At 38.3% G+C, this 22,133-nt stretch overlaps 1 protein-coding gene across 9 annotated transcripts in view; it reads right to left on the reverse strand.

The window, feature by feature from the left end:
• RUNX1T1 (RUNX1 partner transcriptional co-repressor 1) overlaps positions 1–22,133 on the reverse strand; it is a 114,829-nt gene that overhangs the window by 2,659 nt on the left and 90,037 nt on the right. For all 9 annotated transcript variants that reach the window (XM_042035870.1, XM_042035875.1, XM_042035872.1 and 6 more), the window contains 3 exons: positions 16,538–16,606; positions 10,443–10,633; positions 1–1,432 (listed from right to left, as the gene is read on the reverse strand). The exon at positions 1–1,432 is cut by the window's left edge and continues 2,659 nt beyond it. In XM_042035870.1, coding sequence (XP_041891804.1) covers positions 1,157–1,432; positions 10,443–10,633; positions 16,538–16,606 — 536 coding nt within the window. In that variant the 3' untranslated portion in view covers positions 1–1,156. The remainder of the gene's footprint in view (positions 1,433–10,442; positions 10,634–16,537; positions 16,607–22,133) is intronic.

Raw genomic sequence — 22,133 nt, forward strand, 5'->3', positions numbered from 1 at the left:
GAAGACTAAATGTGAGCATGGTTAAACTACAATGCATCTTCACATTTGTCCAACACATTTACAAGAAAAACACCATTGGGAAACCTCACAGGACAGAAGTGTTTTAACACCAAGAGAACTACTAGGGGTTTTTTCTTCCTTTTTTTTTTCTTTTTTTTTCTTTTTTTTTTTTTTTCTTAATTAAAAATCCAAACAGGATGGGTGGAAAGAATTTGGAGAGGGGCTGGAGCCACCATGTTATTAACTATTATTATTAATTTTCAATACAAAAATGAATGAGCTGGAATAGACCCGATTGTCATACTCTGTGGAACCTTGCAAAAAAAGTGAAGAAATGTTGAAAGGTTTAGTTGGAGCAGCTGGCTGATGTCAAAGCTGCCAGGATGCTAATTAACTGCAGGCTGTGTCCCTTATTTCTGTATTTAAAAGGAAAAAAAAAAAGCCTTTTGTATTATGGCATTTTTTTTCTTTGCTGCTGTAGTCCTACATCCCACTGCAAATCATCTTTCATTTTTCATTCTGTTGACCTGGGTATTATTTTATTTCTTTTAGAAACAGGAAAAAAAATGAACATCTGTGTCTCCTTCCAATCTGCTGCACATCTGCGCGTTTTGATGCGGGTCTTCAAAGTTCAGTCAGTAACCCACGGACGCCATTCATCTTCTTGTTAAAATGTCTACTGCTGTATCCAATGCTCATGCCCTTGAGGGTTATTTTTTTCTCTCTCTCTCTTTTTTTTTTTTTTAATTTCCATTATTGTTATAAAGAACATTGTGACTTTAATATTAGCATTTTGCTTTCAACAGCAATTAGCAATCTCTTGGTTTGCTGTTTGGTAAAGCATCTGTTAATGAGGTCATCTAGTTTAAAATCCCAGCTACTGGAAAATAACAGGGAGGAGGTCAAATCTATCATTTTGTGTATATTCTCTGCTCTCTTTTCAGTTTTCTAAAGAAAAGATATCTTTGTTATCCACAATAAGTCATTATGACCCGTTACTGGCCTTCTGTATTTTCTACCACCTCAAGATACAGTAAGTTCTTTCTTATTGAAGTATTGAAATATGACAGTTCAGTTAAAATCTTTGCACATCTGAGGATGAGGAATTGGTTTCATTTTCTGTTGTGTTTTTGTTTTCGGAGTTTCGAGTTCAGTTTTAGCGAGGAGTCGCGTCTATGGTGGATGGGGTTCCCGGGGTGGTGGACCTCGGAGTAGCTGCTGGTGGAGTGTCGATGGGGCTCCCGGCCCCGCTGCTGGGTGTCACGGAGGAGCTCACTGCTGGTGTCTCTCCTTGCTGCTGGGCTTGGAGGGTCTGTCCACAGATGTGATGGTGCTTCTCCCAGTCCTTGTGCTGGCAAAATGAGCCACAGTATCGTGCTGTGTTGCAACCACTGCAGGTTTCACTAGCTTTCCGGCCACAGTTCCAGCAACTCTAGAAACAAAAGAGGAGGGAGATGGGAGAAATTAGCTAGTGTCCTAAATTTTACAGTAAAAACAGCTGCCAGGGTCAACCCTCTGCCTCAGGACAACTGAGGCAGCAGTAGGTGCTACCTTGGGTATCTGAACCTGTACCACAGCACCTTCAGTCACATGGGGGACTCTGTCTTTCAGAAGCTGGGCAAGACAGAAGCAGCTCGTTTCTAGTACTAATGATGCAAACTCCAAGTATGCCCCACATCCAGAAACCAGCAGCATGCTGACTAATACAAAGTTTCAGTAAAACTTCTGCTAGCTCCTCTATCAGATTTATTTTAAAAAATAATGAAACACGCACACACAAAAAAGTGCTTCTTCAAAAGTGGAGAGGGACTAATGCAAGACAAGAAAGGGAAAATAAGACTTAAAAGACTTTAAAAGAAAAGGTAAAACTTGCTGATCTAGGAAAACTCGCTACCCTAGGAAAACCTAATTTTTAATCGTCTGAGTAATACCATTTGACTCAGTGGCACTTCTGGCAGTGAACAGTTAAGCTAGAGTCTAAATCTTTGGCAGGATGGGGAAGCCACTGCAGAATACGTGAGCTATTCACTTTAACACACTCCATAGCTCTGCCAGCTGGATGCTGGAACACAGCCAATCCTTAAGTGATATTCCTCAACTACTTAAAAAAAAGAAATCCCAGTTCGAGAATGAAACAAAGACCTAAATCCAAAACAGTATTTTAAGGAAATTAAGACTTTTAATCAGAATCAAGTGGCTTTAGAAAATATGCCTGCGTAAATTCCATATTGTCTCTTTTTGCTGGTTTTCGTTGTTTTGGATGGTTGGTTGCTTGGTTTTTTTGCATAGGCATGTACTGGCAGATGGGGAAAGAGTAATTGTCCAGTGCCCAATTGTTCTTTGAGATTGAAATCAAAGGTACATGGCATTCTCAATTCATACTGATTAAACACACAGACTAAACCAGGTAATTACAGATGCATGTGTTGGGGACTTTTTTTTTTTTTAATTCATAAAATTGTTCCCATCTTTAAAAACACTTGGGGAAAAAAAAAAAAGGTGGAATTGCCAACACACAGAAACAGATGTTTCTGGTAGTTAAATGTCGGGAATTCAGACTCCTTGTCTGGCATCACCTGGTTTTGATTCAGTAGTCACTGTTTCAGGTCCATTTGCTCAAACTCTGTCCAGTGCTGGTGAGGTAAATCCACCTTTGAAAATGAATAGCTGTACTATTCTCGAACACCTTTTCTTTAAACAACCTTTTATCTCCACAATGAAAAATAACTGTAAGTAATTTAGACCACTGTACGTGAATATGTACACACATAGATATATTTATGCATACACCAAAATGACCTGACATTTTTGCATTAGCATTTTGTATTAGCATTTCATCCTGCTAACCAGAAAGACAACTAAGTGTGATGTACCTGGATTCTCCTTCTTTTGCTATACTAATATTTCCTTATTATAATATTTATTTATTATATTTTGTTATATATTATATTCATTAAAATTTATATATTTATATTTTGTATTTGATGTGTATATGTTAATATTTATTTTATATCCTTTATTATATATTCTATTTCTATATTACAATATCTGTTTATTTCTTTCATCCTGATGAAAGTTTCATTTTGACAGCTTGATGCTTGCTTGTACTGTGATCAGTAAAACTGCTGTAATTCTGCTACAGTTGTACTTGCACAGAGTTTCCACGACTGCCATGCCTGCTAACCTCCTAGCTATTTGCTTCCAACTAAATTGCCAGCCCTGAGTTTGTCCCATATTTCCCTTTATTCCCTCATCTGAAAACATATACACGTGTATAAAACATCCCCATGCAGACTATGACACTTTCCCCCCACGTGGAATAATGCTGCAGCCAGCCAGCAAATGCCCGGGTGCAGGAATTCCTCCCCTGTGCAGATCTGTTTGCAACATTGAAGTGCATGCTTTAATTGCATGGGAGTTACTATGAGGATGTCAAACTTGACTTATTCAAATATATGTTTAGTTAATATAGGCCAGCATCCGAAGAATCTTCACTTTGCTTCCCTTTTTGAGGAGCACGTAGAGATCTGTTTCCAGATGTGACCAGAGCAACCATACAGTATTTCAGTAACTTACCACATGATCTGTACTGATGTCAGAAAAAAGTAGTTTAATTCTAGCAGTATTGGTTCAACTTTCTTAATAAAATAGACATCAGTTAAATATCAGACTGTACAGAACATGAAAAGTGATACATAGGTGGAAGATTTTAATGAAGTGGTAAAGCACTAAGCTGGCTCCTTACATGATTACTTAATGTGTCCTACATTGTTTGGTATGTGATTTTGTTCATTGGAGATATTATTTCTAATTTAACAGGTCATTACAACTTTAGTGTAATTGTGGGAATAAAACCACATAAAATAGAAGAATTTCAAAATAAATTTTACAGCTCACATTTACACAGCAACTTACTGCATTTAAAAATTACTACAGTGCAAATTAACATAAACAAGCACAAACTTCACAGGGAGCTTGTACTGAGACAGCAGCTGGATTTGACGTGCAGAATTCCCTGTCCCACACAGCCTTCACCATTGTGACGATTCATTGCTCCTTCCCATGTGCAAGTAGTGAAAAAGAGCAGCAAAGATCAGGCTCGGGCACCACAACATTTGGAAACAAATGCTTTCTGTTCATAGTGCTGGCTCATAGCCCCAGATTCTACTAAAGAAAAGCCAGGCTCAAGATGGGAGCTAATAGCCTGGGCTGTGCTTCATATGCCCCTGCTGCTCATGTATTTCCAGCAGATCCAGCTATCACAAAGTTTGGCCTCACTATGGGATTGAACATACTCAGGGTATCTTCCTTCCTGGGATGCTCTAGCAGGTACCAGCAAAATGGTACACCCTTGCTGAGGTGTGTACACAGCATTTGGGACAACAGATGGCCACAACGTCATGTTGGTGACAGGATGGCAGTCTTCATACAAGGGCATAGAACCACAACTATGGAGTGCCTTACACTTGATTTAAGACTATCTCCTTTCACTGGCAAGATCCAGCTGCGAGCACTATCAAGGTTGGGATGATGCACTTCAAATACAGACAATCAAGCGGGACAAATAAGACTTTGAAAGAACCCAAAGAAAGGCAGCCAGAATAATCAGAAGTTAGGCAAACACAAGCTATGAGAAGAGACTTAAAAGAACTCAGACAGTTACATGTGAGATGGTAGCCTAAAAGGGGCAGTAGCACCCAAACATCACTGCAGTGAATGTCTACATCCATGTCTACATGGATGAGCATAAGTAATGGGATCAAAATTCTATTAAGAACAGGCACAAATTGCCTAGAGATGTTGGAGAATCTCCATTATTAAAGCACAGGAAAAGCACAGGGAATGGTACAGCTCGAGTTGACCATGGATTGGGAAAGGGAGAAGCCAGTCTCTCAAAGCCTCTGCTGGTTTATATATTGTGCCTTAGGTAGTGACCTACTACACTGCACTTCCAGCTCATGCTCTATAGAGTTCCAGATGTAGCTAAAACTATGAGGACTGCATTGCAGTTTAACTCTGTGTAGATTTGACTGTGAAACAGTGAGGTTATACAAAAGGCTAGATTCTCAGACTACAAAATTCAATTTACCTTCACTACCTTGAAAATGGATTAATTCAATGAAATTGTGCTAAATTACACCAGATGGAAATTACACTCCGAATTTACGCCACCGATCATGTTTCATCCTCCTCTTTCAACTGACAAGGAACATCAGTCTTAGGTCAGAGTCTTATCTTAAGTCAAACTCTCAGTTCTCATGCACTTAAGCTTCCATCTTAAAACACTTCTGTTTGCCCTCATGAAAATTCTTAAAAACAAAAAGTCTCAATTTCTGTGGTCTCCAGTACCAAAACATATACTCGTCAGTAATTTTGCCCATCCTGTTGCTTTCATCTCTGAAATATTCAATAAGAATTGAGTATTTGCTTTCCTCTGACATTCCAACTGAGACTTAGTATAGACCTTGATTAAATTAAAAAAAAAAAGCCCTTGTTCTGTCATCTTTGAGAAATTCCGGATTTCTCCAATTTACCATGAAAGGAAGCGTGGCTGGTATGAAGAACCCAGATTTTTCCCAGTTCTGCAAGGCCCATAGCATTCAAAACTCTACCACTGCTAACCACAAGAAAAGGAACATCTAGAAATCGCTGGAACTACAGGGGCATAAATGAGAACTGTATGAGCTGCTGAATAGCAGTAAAAAAATCCAGCAAAGTTGTTTATGAGAATTTTATCCAAGACTCATTAGAAAGGGAAATGGAAATATATTGGTACTTTGGAAATTCCCACACTGTGTCAAAATGACATTCGAACCTTTAGATGTTTCTAGTAAAGTTTCACCTATCACCGAACACTCCAGGCTTGCCCAAGCCTCTGTTTATTGAGTGAAATACATGAACTTTCATACAAGTCAGTGGAAGTAGCTCAATCCTGAAAACAGAAGTGCGGAGCAGCCCACAGAAGAGCCATGCAAGCTGGCGAGCCCGGCTTAGCTTAGCAGTCTGGGGCAGTGCCAATGCTCACATCACATCTGGGCTGATCCTGTGCAGAACACATGGCTCTGGTGCCTCTGTATCACCCACCACTGCAGGGGATGATGTGAGACTTTCCAAGAGATGCTCAGCCAAGAAAATTAAACATTAGCTGAAATAGGTATTAAACTTAATGCCAGCCTGAAAACTAGGCTTGCCTGAATCACACCATCTTGATGCTCAGAGTCAGGCTTGCTGGCACGGCCCTGGTCTCAATGGATTGGTCAGCAGAGATTGAAGCCAGCTGTCTTCAAAATGTCAGGTGTGACATTCACATACAACATGAACCACTGCAATATAAACAAGCCCTAACATTACACATCTCCTAAAAGCAGTGTTGGACCAGTTACATACTTTTTTCATCTGAGCAGATGTCAGCATCTGCTTTAAGTAGAGAGAACTGAAACATTTGTGTTCCTTCCCTGTCCCCAGCCCCCAACCTATTCAAAACTGAGGGAGAACACTGAGTGTCAGATTTTTCAGTGGCATTTTATACCAAACCAGAAAGACAGATGTTTTGATGATCCCACCCCCCCTTACAATCTGGGCAGTCAGTCTCTTTGCTAAACTGTTCACCCTCACTATTAAAATTGATTTGCAGAACAGCACATTGCAGCCAAAGCAAGCACAGCAGTCATTAGAGAGGAGGCTGCTCACACATGTTTCTGTACTTAGCCAAGCCAGCTACAGATGAATGGGTCATCTTTTGTCAAGCAAGTGTAAGGAACTGGTAAAGAAATAATTTGTGGCTCAGGAACAGCCATGCTGACAGGTAGGCCTTCTCCTGGTCCTTCTGCCTTCCAGCAGCAGCCTGCTCTGTTGGCTGGTTCTCAACCAATTTCAATAACAGAAAAGCATGAATATTAGCTGGTCAGTTATAAGGTCTTATGTGAAGAAACTATGAAAATCTTTAGAAAGTAAATGCACAGACACTGAAGCAGTGAGAGTGCTAGTTAAACCATGCTGAACAACTCTAAGATAATTAAAAAACAATAGTTCAACAAAGGATCAAGTCAGAGTCAGAAATTCTACCTATGCTATGTAACGTGGTCATTCTCAAAATCTTGCAGACCAGTTCTTAAAAGTCAAGATGCTTCCAAATATTACACCTCCCCTATTAGTCTTCTTCCTGTCTTGTGCTCCCTTAGTTTTTTGGAATTTTCGTCTGGTCAGCTTAATATGCCCAACTTCACTTTTTTCTTGAAGACAATCTTGCACTCAGGGATCCTACCTTTTCTGGGTTAAAAACAAAGCAAAACAGAATACCAAAACAAACAAACAAAACCAGGAAAAAAAAAAAACCATCACAGAAATCAGCAACATCAACAAAAAATTTCAAAAAAATCCAATCTACTTTTCTTTGTGAGACCTCTGAAATGTCTTAGATGAGGAGGCTGCATTATAAGAATCACAAAAATCCTGGGTCTTTGTACTAGCGATCACTTTGAGAGCTGGAGAAGACTGCAATAAAAATCCTACCACATAATTCTCACACCAGAACAGCTTCAAGAAGCCTCAGCGAAGTTCAGGCTGCATTTTACTGAACAACAAATGAAGGGAGAAACCTTGCCAACAGACAGGGAGTGGCCATATCAGTTGAAAACTGTATCTCATACATTACAAATCTGGCATCAAATTCTCATCTCCATTCATAGTTTCAACAGCCAAAAGAACAAATTACACCCATGAGAGAAATATTCTCTGTCAGGAGCTGCATGGAGGTTATACAGCAGCCTACAGTGAGCTTTCTTGCAGGCCTTGGCATAATGTCCCACCAAGGATAAGAAATAAGGAGAGATGCTCAGCATTCCCCCCGGACCTGAAAGACTTCAGAGGCTGCACTGTAACAGTTTCATATTTGGTAATATTCAAGCTCTAGAAGTTTTACGCCGGTGCCTTAAGCACACAGGAATCTGTGTTGCTGGAAGGGTTCTGCTGAAAGCTGTAAACAGAGAGAAGTTTACGTAGACTTACAACCTAGACAAATGAGGAGCAGTGTCCACAGAGAGATCCAAGAGATAACGAATACCAAAGTAAATGTGGAGTTTATTCCTCAAACCTGAAAAACTCAGTCTCATCTCTGAAGAAACATTTTTCAAACACTGGCAAACTGATCTCCTGTCCCCAAAGACAAAGGAGAAGTCCAGTCCATTCTTACAGAAGTCACCTGAAAAGGTGACCAGCCTGAATTAACAGGTAACTGTGAGAAGCATTGCTCTAAGTGTTTGGAGTTTGCAATAATTAGAAGCCAAAGAGGAACTACTTATAAATAAATACATCTAACTCAAACAAGTATTGCCAACATCTCCCTTCACAGTTAATCAATCACCTGTAAACAAACTGTCAAACTTGATTTCTCTCTGATGGCTTACTAAAACTTGCACTTCAAATGATGATCACAGGGGTGAAAGCTGCAGGATTAGGACACTAGACTTCATTTCTAGGTCCAGAAGGCCTGTAAACTTCCCTGAGGAGACATAGTCCTGAGAACATCTATAACCTTATCAGCCACATTTCGTTAGAATGCAATTAAAAGAACTGTTTGCCTAAAGTCCTGTTCCCAAGAAGTGAAAAACCCTATAATCAATTCTGCAGCAGAAGTAAAGATGTTGCTATATGGTTTTTTTCCAGAGCTTTAACTGCTCAGAAGTTAATCACAGCACACAGACTCTCTGCACATTCCTTTGGATGCATATTTGCTTGTGGAAAAATGGGCTGTATGTACTGGCACGTAAATACTTCCTCTGTCCTGCTTACACTATATCAGTTTACTAAACAGATTTAATTTGCTGTTTCCTCCAAAGGTATTTACCTTTGGAATTTTGGTTTTAACAATAGGAGTCTCTTGTATATATACATGCATAAAATGACAGCTCTTTAATGATGCTGTATCAGAAAAATGCCCTTTCTATGAACAGTGCAGGAAAATGTCCTTGAGTATCTTAGATACAAAAGACCAATAAATTGAATTTATGTCTCATTTAATCTACAATGGAACAGTTACTACTTAAAGGGTACATATACTTCCCCTAGTCCCTTTCTTCCTGAGAAATTTTCAGATGCTGAAAATCAATTCCTTTTGTCTCCTTGTTATTCATCTGCTACACATTAAGGAGAAACTCTGGGCATTCAGTGATCCCACAATGGTCTTTCATCTCCAGAGAAGCCTGGTATGAATTAAAAACTTACGCTCCCTCAAATTACAGATGCATACTGCAGCATGCCACTGACTTATGTGCTGGTACTTTCTGCCAGTGTTCTCAGCATGATGCAGGTAGCTCATCTGCATCTCTCAACTTAAGTGACTCTTCTAAAACACTGCCCATCCAGCCCATGCAAAGTGTTTAGACATGAGCATACACGAATGTATGTCCCCACATAACAGGGACTGTCACCTACTCTTTTCCCCAACTCCGTGCTTTTAGAAGTTATATTAAAAAGTGGATTTACTACAGTCAAGATGTTAGTATACAAACAATAAATACTTCATGAAGGTAACGCTCTTTCATTTCAGTGGTCTTGTGAAATGAAGATTATATAGAAATAACTTCTAACTGACAAAATTTCTTTGTCATGTCTATTTTTAAGGGCAGTTTTAACTTAAGACTCTTTTTTTTTGTAACAAGCATAACATTTAATTGCTATCTAGACTGGTGCAGCACTGGTCAAACACACGCTGCTCCTTCACTTCCAGCTTCCACGTAGTCACGGTGTCAAATGTCCTGTATCACAACAATACAAGTTTCCACTCTCAGGTCTGAAAGTACATCAAGGCTTGACATACTTATTCTTGTTTTACTCTTTGATCTTTCAGTCTATTTTTTCTCCTACTAAATGCTCTTTGCCCACTCCTCAACTCTGAAATTTTCCCTGCAGCCAAAGCAACACATTAAAAATAAGGAAACACTTGCGAATTTACATTCACATTCTGTCCTACAGGAACCATCATCTTTTGCTAGTTGCTTCTACATCCAACACTTTCCCCAGACAAGTTTTTAGCCACCTTGCTCTACAATCTCTTTCATGAATAATTTCTTTGTTTAAATTAGATTTCAGTGTCAAATGTTTTCCACTGAGCATCTTTTTCTCTATTCAGTATGGCAGTTTGAAGAGCTTTAAAATGAAGCTACTGTAAAGTCAAAGTAGAACAGCAACGTGCACATTATATGTAATCCCAAGCAGCAGTTAAAAGGTGAGAACAGAGCTCAAGTTCACTGGCTGTTTTGGGTTCAGATTACAACATAGCCAAGAGAATTTGGAACTTGGTGTATGCCTGAAATACATGTCCAAAACAGGTGTGCAAAGAGTTAATAGAGGGCACTGAAGTCCTGTGTCACACAGATTAAAGCCAGCTCAGACACACCTGCGGTTTGCAGCCACAGGTGATGCTTGCCCAGCAAGGCCCTTACCTCACTTGAATCCTCCTGCTGATTGATGACAGCCAGGGCATCCTCTGCCGCCTGGCGCTTGGCTTCAGCAACAGTGCGCTCCATCTTGGCCCTCTCCGAAGTGATCATGTCGTGAGCCTTCCGCTCGGCCTCCGACACTGCCTTCTGCAGCTCGGCCATCGCCTGGCGCTTCACTTCGTTGACAGCTTCCTCTGCAAAGCAGGGAGAAATCCTCATCAGCACAGCACATCTGGCACACGGCTTCATGGGACTGATGTGGGAAGTGCATCACTATTGTTATTATTATGTTGAGATTATTCTCAACTATAATGACGATCTTCATTCTGAGTAGGACACACAGGAACCTGGTTCCTCAAGAATCCTCAAGAAGTGCTGAGCTGCTTCTCTACTTCCCCATCATCGAAGTCTCTAACACTAGTAATGATTCTTGCTATTGTGATTCTCAGTCAGTACTTCTTTATGTGCAATCATTTCAGATGTCTGGTCCATTTTGTTTGCAATCTTTTTAAACGCTGGAAAATTAGTTTTGCAGCACAGCAGATATATGAATATACTGGACAATAATTATTAAAGACATATTACAGACTGTTTTAAAAATGTATTTTTAATGTCTGGGAATTAAGAGAGGATTTATGGTCTTTAACAATTTTTTCCCCATATGTTAACAAATAAATACATGAAGTTAAAAATCCCCAAGAGTTTATTTCAAAATTTTAAATCACTGGTCTAATATCTTTTCTTGGACGTACTGTTTTATGAGACAAAATTAAGATTTGTTTATGAACATTCATTTGACCTCTTGATCTCTCCTTCAAATCTAAGTTTATACTTGAAGACTTGACTTTCTGGCTCTTCTGAGCTCTTGAGCACACCCTGCCCAGACAGGCTTTGGAGCACAATTAACACTGAGCAGGGGCACCCCGCTTCATTAAACTCAAACCTTCATGCTTTTCATAAAACAACTATGATAGTATGAGCCCTTCCTTGGGTATATACTAGTGTCATATCTTTTATTCTAGAAAACATGGATTGTCTCAAATTAGTTATTTGGCTTTTGATGCAGGAAGAGTGCAAAGATTTTACTAATGAACAGTCTTTTAATTGACAACTAAAACAAGTAATTTCTTTTTTTTTTAATTAACTGCTCTAATTAACAAGGAAACCATCCTCCCCCTGAATTAGTTTATCTAATTTTCATCTTTATTCAAAGCAAAATGACAATGATTAATTGAAAATTTAATAAGCGGTAATTATTAACTTGGCAAACCTAGTACCAATTAACACTCTTATTAAAACTAATTATGACATGTTTCATTCAAGTGTTTGCACTTAATTGTTTCACGCACTTAAAACCCACCTTAATTAAATGTTGTGTTTAATTAAAACCATAGATTTCTATTAAAAATGTTTTACTGTAGATTAAAATCTAAGTATTAGAATGGTGTTATATGTTTGAGTTTTAGTCCATGTATTTAGCCCATGTACTTATGTGCATGCACATGCAGACATAACTCTTATGTACAGATACCCAGTCACTCTCCTGAGTTATGTCTGATAGCTCTGCACGTGTTATTTAAAAAATGATGACTACATGAAGTCTCCATTTCCAGTTATTAAGCAAATTACAATAAAGACGTGACTTTAAGCCATGTACTGACTAAAACCGAGCTACCTAAAATGAAAGAAGAGTTCTGTTGAGGAGTATGCGTGCATGTTACATGTCTGCATGTCTGCAAGAGAGGTTTCAACTGAAGTTTTCAAGGGGGTGGGGAGGGATTTACAGATAAAACTTATGCCTTTATTTTTATGAGGCTGAAAATATGCCCTTATATTACCCTACCATAAATGTTGTTTAGGGGAAAGCCTCAAGAGAGGAAAAAATCATAGCCTTCCACCATACAGCCACAGCTTAATTTACTTTGAATATTCAAGGTGAATTAAAATTCTATCTAAGTGGCAATACAGGACAATAATTTTTGCTTACGATCAAAGCTACAGCTAGTCTAATTGTATATGCAAATCAGGCAATTTATATTTAAATTATGCATTCCTATTCTAGTCCCACAGGCACACACAGATCAGCAAAGGGAATTGGTAGGACATTTGCAAGGTGCTTGAATATTTATTACCAACTGCAACCATTCACTGATCACGAGAAAAGAAATATACACAGGCAAACATACAGATGCAATTTTATTACCATTTTCAAAAAAATGAGGCAACTTAAATACAGGCATTTCGTGTCTACGAACTGCAGTTACTGACAAAGTGGATTTCTTTGAGAAAATCTGTATTCTTGCTGATGTTTGCTACGAATAGAAATGATCTTTGTATGGCATGATGCACTTTCGTTACATCATATGAATTTAGTTTTACAGTTAGGTGTTTGCAGTGGTTAGAAATGCCAGTTTCTTATATTAAACAGAAGCAAAATACTCCAACATTTTTAGAGGGACTTCTAATTTTAGTTTTTCATTCCAGATAATCTACTTCTTTTCAGTTCAAATATAGAAATTGAAAATTCTATCTTCTATATTGTATAAGTTTGTTGCAATGCTTCTAAGAGCATGGAGATGCCTGAAAGTGCTTACGAGGCCACATATGCCTGACTGATACTTTTTAACTGGCTTTAACTATGGATTGGATTTTAATATTTCCATTAACGTTGATGACAGAATTTGTGTTGTGCTATACTAAGTGTGAAAATAAGTTAAAATATCTCAGGTCACAATGCACTATCATTTCAATATATTACAAACTCATGAACACCTAAATAACCAGATGAAATTTCATATCACTGATTTCCTTCACAGCTTCTCAAACTAAATGTTTTCACTGCCTACTGATACTTTATAGATACAGAATGCAGGCTTCATAGTTTAAGATATGTTTGTGATATGGGTGAAAGTGAAGGAGATTTTTATTTGCCTTGAGCTGAGCTATGAAGACCAAAAATGATACCAGCACCCTTCCTTTCCCCGCACTACCAGAGAATGGAAGAGTGATTAGATTCCAGTATCAGAAAGCAAAAATCGGGAAGTTTTTAAAACCAAGTATCTAAGATGCATGTACCTGCATCTTCTGCCTTCCCAACAATGCTAAGCATTCTTGGCACAAATTCACTGTCATTTTAGGAATGCAACTGAAATCTTCTTTCCCTTTGAGCAGCACTAACACACAAGAGAAGCTCCAGGAAGCAAATGGCTTGTGTGGAATAGGCATTACTCAGCATGGTCTCAAGTCCTCGGAGCAGACTTAGGAGAGGTACTTCTCTTTCACCCAAAATGATGATTCACCAGCCAGCTCCTGGTCACCTCCCTCACATCATTGGCACATTTGTCCACATGATGAGAAAAGAAAGGTGGTGGGCAGATCTGCAGTCCTGTGCCACCACAACATTTTGGATCATCTCACTCTCAGGCTGACCCTGGCAAGTGTGGCCATTGGCAGTTGGCGACAAAGAGTTATCTCAGTATCATATCCCAAAATGCATCATCTCTTTCTCAGGACTACTCTGTACAATGTGCAGGACCCTTATTGTCTTTGTATGACAAAGGATGGTCATTTCATTCCTCTCCTGTAACTCCAGAGCTTACAGCTGGACTGCCATGGACATTGGGCCTGGCTCTGTGACAGGGATGGCTAGAAGACAGTTTCTACATGGTACAGAAGGAACTATTGCAGCAGCCCACAATGGGCCTGCCACCCTCTCTGTATTTAATAAAGGCAAGTATGTATTCCCAGAGAGCAAGTCATCCAACCTGTGATCTGACTGATCCTCATTACCTGCCTCCCTCCCTCTTGACTGCTGAGGAACACCAAGAATTTGTCTTGGACTCTTCATCCCCATATCCATAGTTCAATGAGCTTAATCAGGGCACTGATGACTGTTTTCTGCTGGTGTATGAAACTGAAGTGGGCTTACATGGCTTCAACTCATGAGGTACATAATATGTCCTTGCTCCAGCAACCACAAAAGCACATGCCTAATTTGGTATATTCCAAGAATTACACTAGAGTCTATCAATCTCCAAAAGTTAAAAGTGAATCCCTTCTCCACATGCTTTTGAGTTTGCTTATTAACTGGTTTTTATGCCAATTCTTTCAGTGCAATGGATTCAGCATTCCAAACAGACTCTCATACTTGATTCAGCTCTCTGCATATTGGTCTTTACAGACATTTGACACACCAAGAGATCCATACTGAGCCAACAGAAATGACCTGTGAGGGATTTGTAGTCTTCTTGACTGGCAGTTGCTGCCCAACCAGGAAACTATGGAGCATCTCAAATGGCATGAGAGGCCTATTCTCACAGAGCTGAATTGCACCTTTACTGCCTTGATCACGAAATTGTGGAGACCTCCAATTTCAGAGCACCCTCCTGAAAATGCAGGACCATGGTTTATGAAAGCAGTATGCTTTCTGATGTTTGACTAGACTTAGTAACAGATACATGTATGCATCCTGTATAGTCACACTTCTTTTATTCTCCAATTCACAGGCATGCTCACTTGATTTAAACCCACATCAGCCTGAAAATAAGAGACCAGAAATGGGACCAAAGGGAAAACGTTTTTCAAAGGAACTGATGACACAGATGTTCACGAGATGACATGTCACAACTCCTGTACACTACCATTTGTGAATACATGCAGTGTGAATGCACATCCAATTTCAAAACTCAAGCCAAAAGCTTCAATAACTTCTGTTAATTATGAAGAAATTTTTTCTTTTATCGTACTGAATCTGTGAGTCATAAATAACCTGATGCCAGATGACATCAAACCCTAGATTTTGCAAGAGGAATAAAGTTTTTGAAATTCAACAGAATAATGCTCCTCTTAGTGAGATTTCCTGGGATTGCATTTTTTTTTTTGTAGATTTCATTTAAAATGTTAACATAAATATGGCAATTTAAAAGTATTCTTGGGCACTGAGTTACAAAGGCTACACTTTCCTTGGACAAAACCAAGAACATGTACATTGTTTTACTATTTTTCACAGAAAATTCAATAGTTCTAAAAATATTAACTTTGGCAAATGTATATTTTACAAGATAAACCCACATTACACACAAAACACATCTTCTTGTCTGATGCAACAAGATAACAGCGTAACATTTTTACATGTATCCTGTGTATCTAGTTTAAAATACCCTGGAAAGTACTAAGCATTTACAGGAGATTTGATCAGAAAGCATCAGCACTGCTGCATATTTGCCATTTAATCATTAACTGCTGCTCAGACAGCTGCTGTAGACTTCATGGTTATACAGGTGTTCAAAAGCAGGGGGGCGTGTTTGGGTGTATATATAGCTCCTCAACTATCTTGATGGAGTTCAAGAGCTGCCTCCTGGCCCCTCTGAAAACAAGGAAGCTCTGATGTCAGTGTCAAAAGAGCAAAGATTTAGCTCCAGCACCAGAGTGGGAGCCTTGCCAGGAAACTCCTGTGCTCAGGCAGAGTTTCAAAGTGTTAAGAAAACTTTGCACAACCACAACGTCTGCCCAGGGTGCTTTCCAGGCACAGGCAGATGCTGTCAATGCCCTGCAAACAGCCAGAGCAGCTGCAGAGATGTGAACTTGCTGACTTCATTGCAAACTCTGCAGGTTTATGAGCACAGTCTTCACTGGGGGCTGACAGGCACAAAATCTTTTTTAAATTAAGAATGGTTACTTTGCATAGTTGAAGCCTTTTTTTAAACAGGTGTACTTAGGTTTTTTCCCCTCCTTTGGGAATTCTAACCTTAACTAGGTAAGAACCCTGAAGCTTAAAAAAACCCACCCACACTAACCTCTCTTTTTTAAAATTGCTAACAGACAAACTTTTAACATATCAAGTTTCAGCCTGAAACCATTAGAAGTCCTGAAAATAGGGGTCCATATTGGAAGTACTGATATTCCCCTAACTATAGCAGCACATGCTTCTATTATAAAATTATTTAATGTCCTGATCAGTTCCAGTTTAAGATTATTAAACACAATTTCTTCTTGTTACTAGTAAGCCCTTCCCCCGCCTCCCAATTCCTCACATCAGTGCATTAACAACTACACACAGCTGCCAGAAGACTAAGCTGGCGTTTTTAAACAGTTCTTACCAGCTTTCTTCCAGATCTCCTCTGGCACGTATCCAGATGCAGGCCTGTGAAGGAATTCCCGATGAGACTCTGCAGGAGGAGAGGGTGAAGAGGAAAAAAGAAAGAGCACCATAAGCAATGCTTGCTTGTTGAGAACAAGGCTTAGAGAAAAATACCTTTTCTCTTTAATTATTGCTCAGACAAAGAAACCACATGAAGTTTTTCTCTCCTCAAAACAAAACGGATGCCATGGCCATAGCTCATGAATGTCACATAGACCAGATCAATTCTTACAACTTGAATGTCTCATCTTAAGCCAAGTTGAGACATTCATTTTATTTTTATTTTTCAGTGTTTTGAGTCAACTCTGTATGACAGTATCCACACTTTTAAGAGAGGCTTTGCAAGACAAACTGAGGGAGTGACATGCTTTGTCCTTTGTCATTGTATTTATGAAAAAGAAAAAAGAAAGAGGGCAACAGTGCAGGTTTGGCACTTCTGCTCTGTGCAAAAGAATGACTACTGATGAGTGCAGATAAAAGTCAAGATGTCATTCCAGTGATCAAATAAGCTGTCCACAGAAAAGCAAAGGGGTGTTTCTCTAAGTTCAGAGCTATGCTTTCCTATATCTGAGCCCATGTTGGCAACTGTAGCTGCAAGAGTTTGAAAAACAGAACCTTTAATTTTAAGTTAAGCCCCTAAATACACACTGCCAAACCACCTCACTGGAGCTGAAGCTCATAATTCACCCACATATTTCAAACACATTTTGACAGCTCTTTCCCCTTCTCCCCCTTTTTTTTTTAAAAAGGGTTTAACCTTTAGGCCTGGGCCTAAGAGTTCTGAAATCAGTAAGATTCCTTCCACAGAGACCTAAGATCAGACAATACAAAAAGAAAATTCACTTTGGCCTGAGATTTAGCATACAGATCCTCAGCAGATGAAATTGGAATTGCTCCTTTCAAATACAATTTAAAAACTGATTAACTATTATTCAAAGTAATAGAGGACAAAATGAAAAAAAGAAAACCAACCAAACACATAAAGCTAAATTCACTGCCATGATTATTATTGCCAATGTGTCAGAATTCAATTGCCTAAATAAAACAACTTGATTTGTTACATTACAGACAGGTTTGAATGTTTTTAGACATGCTGCTAGAAATCCAATATCTGTTTGATGTCTGAGCTTGAAATATGACAAGAGCATACCTGCCATTCTTTGAATTCTAATTTTGACTAAATGCATTCATTTTTGTATCTTACAAGTTTTTTATTCACTAACTTGGTCAAAAGGCAGTATTTTTAAGAAAAAGGTTGAAACATCAGGTTTTTCAAATCATTACACCACTATATGTATCCATGCAGTACTGTTTACATACAGTAGCCCACATAAATGCTTTTAAAAGATGACACTTAGTATTGCTAAGAAAGGTGGAAATTACAGGGGCTTTTTCAAGAGAGAGTAGGGAATCCCAATCCCCGTGCACTGTTTCACAGATGTAGTTTCTAGCATGAGAATCTGCAGACACTGACTGGGAGTACATCTTCCCATCTGACAGGCAGCTGAGTGGATTTACCCAGCTCTTCTGTTTGTCACTGAAGTATGGGACAACAATTTAAAATAGATTTTTGTTGGCAGACTTTCACACCTCTCAAGCATAAAATAGTAAGACTGTATATGTGTGTGTGTGTGTGTAGATGTTACAAAACAGCTATTTATATTGGTTTAATCAACTTGATAGAGGATTTTAGACCTGATACCAAAAATGGGAAAATTCTCAGTATTGCTTGGCTTGCATGATTATGGAGATGATGAATAGCCTTGTGTACAGTTTTCACCCCTTATTAAAGGCTTTTAGACTTACAGGCACAGTGCCAGTTCAGTTAGGGGGACAGAGCCAGCAGCAGAAAATATTGTTTGAAAGCTCAAGAAAAATAAAGGCAAAAAATTAAACTACTCTTATTTGCTCTTCATGAAATACCTGCAGGAAAAGACCCAACCAGGCTCCAAATACGGCAAAACAAGGGGTTTGTTGTATTCATGTCTTTACTTTGTATTGAGTTTTCCTGTTATTTAAGGTACCATCCACTGCAAGCAGAGCATAACCTTGATTAAAGTCTGTGGCTCTTAGTATTCGGGGGAAGAAGAAGAAAGAAAAAAAAAAAAGGAAAAAAAAAGGAAAAAAAAGGAGAGAGATGTGGAACTGATTTTTTGGTACACATGACTTTCCAAAAATGGAATTCAATGACATAAATGACCAGATTGCCAGCTAATTGTTAAAATTTCCAAAACATAAACATCAATCAAGCTCTTATTCCAACCACAAATTATTTACATGAGGAATGAGATCCTCTGCAAGTAGACGTAAATCAAGAGCTTATGAGAGACTTTCCCATAGTTTGGAATGGTGCACAAAAAAGACAAGAAGCACTTATGAAGATAATAAAAACTATATTTTCCAAGCAAGAAAAATTTTAGTAACATGGCTATTGTTTAGTCAGCGGTGATGAGTCTGTGAAAACAATCTTCTTTCTGGGGGTAAACTACAGGAAATGACCAGAGGGTATAAATGGAGGATATTAGTGTTTTTAAGGTAAGGTGTTCTTCAGCTTAAGAATCAGAAAAATTGCTCATTAAAACTGAAGCACAAAAGATCTTAACTTGGACATCTAGCAAACTCAAACCAAGATTAACACAACTGAGTGAAGTCCCTAAAATACTAAATGTAAAAGCAACTGCAAAAAGCCATAATGAGGAAAACACATAATATTAAATAACTAACTGCAGCACCTAGAAGTCAAAGAAAATACTGCCTGAAAGGAAATGGAATGAAATCAGAGAAAATTCAGAATAACCTGAAGTGACAAGGCAGATCATTCAGAAAAGGTTATCAGAAAAGGCTTTACATGTCAGACATAATAACAAAGGTTTGTTAATGGTGACAATGCAGCAATGCTATTATGCAGAACAACAGTATGTACACTACTGAATTTACTTGAAATTCATGGCAAGGCATGAAAGCATGTGTTGGTAATTAGTCCAGCTCCTACTGAACCAAATTAAAAAGATGAACAAGGAAAATAAAAAGGACATAAGTATGAGAATAGTCTGTACTTGTCTGTAAGTGCTTAAATGAGGTAAAAATAAAAGAGAATTTCCATATCAAAAATGGTACTGAAATTTTCTATTTTAATGTGAAATAAACTTGTGAAATAGTAAGAAAGTTGTTGGAGTGGGACAGAAGAACACACATGAAGAAAACACAAAAATTTGCATTGGTTTCAGCTCTCACATTCTACTGAACATTTTTGGTCACTTTAAGATAAAAAGAAAAGGTGCTGACAGTATTGAGAGATGTGCAGACGTACAACAGCCATAAATATGGATCTGCGAAGTGAAACTGAGATGAAAGGCTAGGACCCAATAAATGATATGAATGCTCATGTGATAATAAGGCTCAAACCCTAGAAAACAGAATAGAAAGACTTAGAAGGAAAAGTTATGTTCAAAACTCTTAAAAAGCCTAATTAATATTTGGAAAGAAGGAGAGGAGATAGGTTGGCAAAAGAAAAGAATTGAGGTTTTCATCACTGGACAGTGACATACAAGTCTATATAATACAAAGTATTAAGAAATGATGATGGACAGCTGACATTTTGATGATCTTTATAATTTACTGCATTTATGAAAACATTGGCAGGGACAACAATACCCTACATGCTGTACTGAATATTAAGGCTCAAAAATAATAAAAGCTACATATAAGCAGTCCTGAACAAATTAAATAGATATGCCTTTTTGTGTATTTATGTGGTTTCCATATTTCATATGCAAGTTCTGCTTCATTCTATCCTATAATAAATGTAACACCATTAGTGGGACACAGAAAACAAACAAAAAAAAATTCTCAGAGCAACAAATATAAAATATTCACTGCCTTTTTGTAAGAGTCAAGTTCAAAAGTGTGCCAGTTCCACATAATGAAATACAGAGATACAGATCAGAAGGTGGGTAATACTGAATGAGAGTACCTTGCAAACCTGGGTGGGGGGCAAGTGTTTCCATCATTTTTAAGTACATCTTTGCCCTTCTTTGCCCTCTAATACATTTTTTGTGCCTATTACTACACCCCTTGAAATTGTGTTAAAAATATAGTTGTTGTGTTCTTAAGAAAAGCAAAGCCACATAGGTACTGTATTACTGAATCATCCTCAAGCAGAGGCCGTGTCAGAACTGAGCAGACAAACATGCAGTGTTTCTACAGCTGGAGCCCTACCTAACAGCATGCAGTTCAGTAAGCCACAATCGAGCCCAAGCCTCCCATGCAGCGAATGGATTAAGAGCAATACTTAATGTCATCAGTGACCAGTATCACAGAGGCTTTACATTCTAGAATTACAAGTTATAAATGTTACTGTGGTATTCACACAACATTATGGGTAGCTCATGTTGATAGTATCATGCATATCACAGCAATGCTGATTATCTGCAAATGGCAAAGAACAGGTTTATAATCGCAGCATGAATAGATATGTGTTGGCAGGAATGCTCTGACTTAACACTGAAAACATGATGGGGAACAGCACCAGAGACAATAAAAAGGGTCTGAAAGGGTTAACATTTAAAAATGTATTTAAAAATGGCTAACCTATGTGGTTTTGACAAATTCATACACTTCTGAGAATCCTGGTTTCCTGAGGCAAATCCTGCAGGTATTCGCACTCTTCAGTTGGAGATTTCAAACTCTATTTTGTAAGATTTCCATTCAGATAAATTCAACAGACACAAAATATCAACACGGCTGCAGACCTTCTGATGTGTGCCTGCTCCACTTATCTAGAGCCACAGCTGCACTCAGTATGGTTATAGATCTTGTTTATAACCCACAATGCTGAAGAACCCTCATCTTTAATTTATCCCACTGTGTGTATTTCAGTATACAGTGTCTGATATGTGTAATTATTCACTATTAGGATGAAAGTTGCAGTCCTGCTGCAGTATGTAGTACTGAAATTCTTCAGCAGAAATGGAGGAGTTAGATGATGTATTATTCACTTCATAGACCATCACAGTTAATCAAGTGAATATATATAAAGTCTGAGTCATTTTTAGACTTTCATAAACATGTATTATTCAGACTGAAAAGAATAGACCCATCTTACCTTCAGCACACTCTTGGAGAATAATGGGAGCTTGAAACCTGTTGTAGCTAGCTAATGTGTGTATTAGATTACATTGCATTAAAATGAATGATCAAGTATTTAATTTCTTAATTAAAAATATCCACAGAAAAATATTGATCAGATATTGCAAACTGCCATGCTCAACATGATTTATAGGAATGTCAAATTAAAAGAAGCACAAAATCTTTGGCAGGAAAAATGGTCTACTGGTTCAAAATGACAACCAGAATTTTCTTCAATTACTTTTGAACTCAAACTATCCATGCTAGATTTCAGCTCAGAGTTTTTCAGCAAGAGCTATCTATGCAGGCTGTGGCATAATGTTTGAAGTGAGAAGTTATCACTTCGGTGATGATATTCGAATCATAACGAAAAAGAAACAAAGGCACAGATAATGTAGCCACATGGCCCCCTCTTTTTTCTCCCTTGC

This window comes from Corvus kubaryi, unplaced genomic scaffold (genome assembly GCF_017639235.1).
Source record: "Corvus kubaryi isolate FWS band 111438036 unplaced genomic scaffold, C.kubaryi_AGA036_p1.0 37385, whole genome shotgun sequence".
Lineage (NCBI taxonomy): Eukaryota > Metazoa > Chordata > Aves > Passeriformes > Corvidae > Corvus > Corvus kubaryi.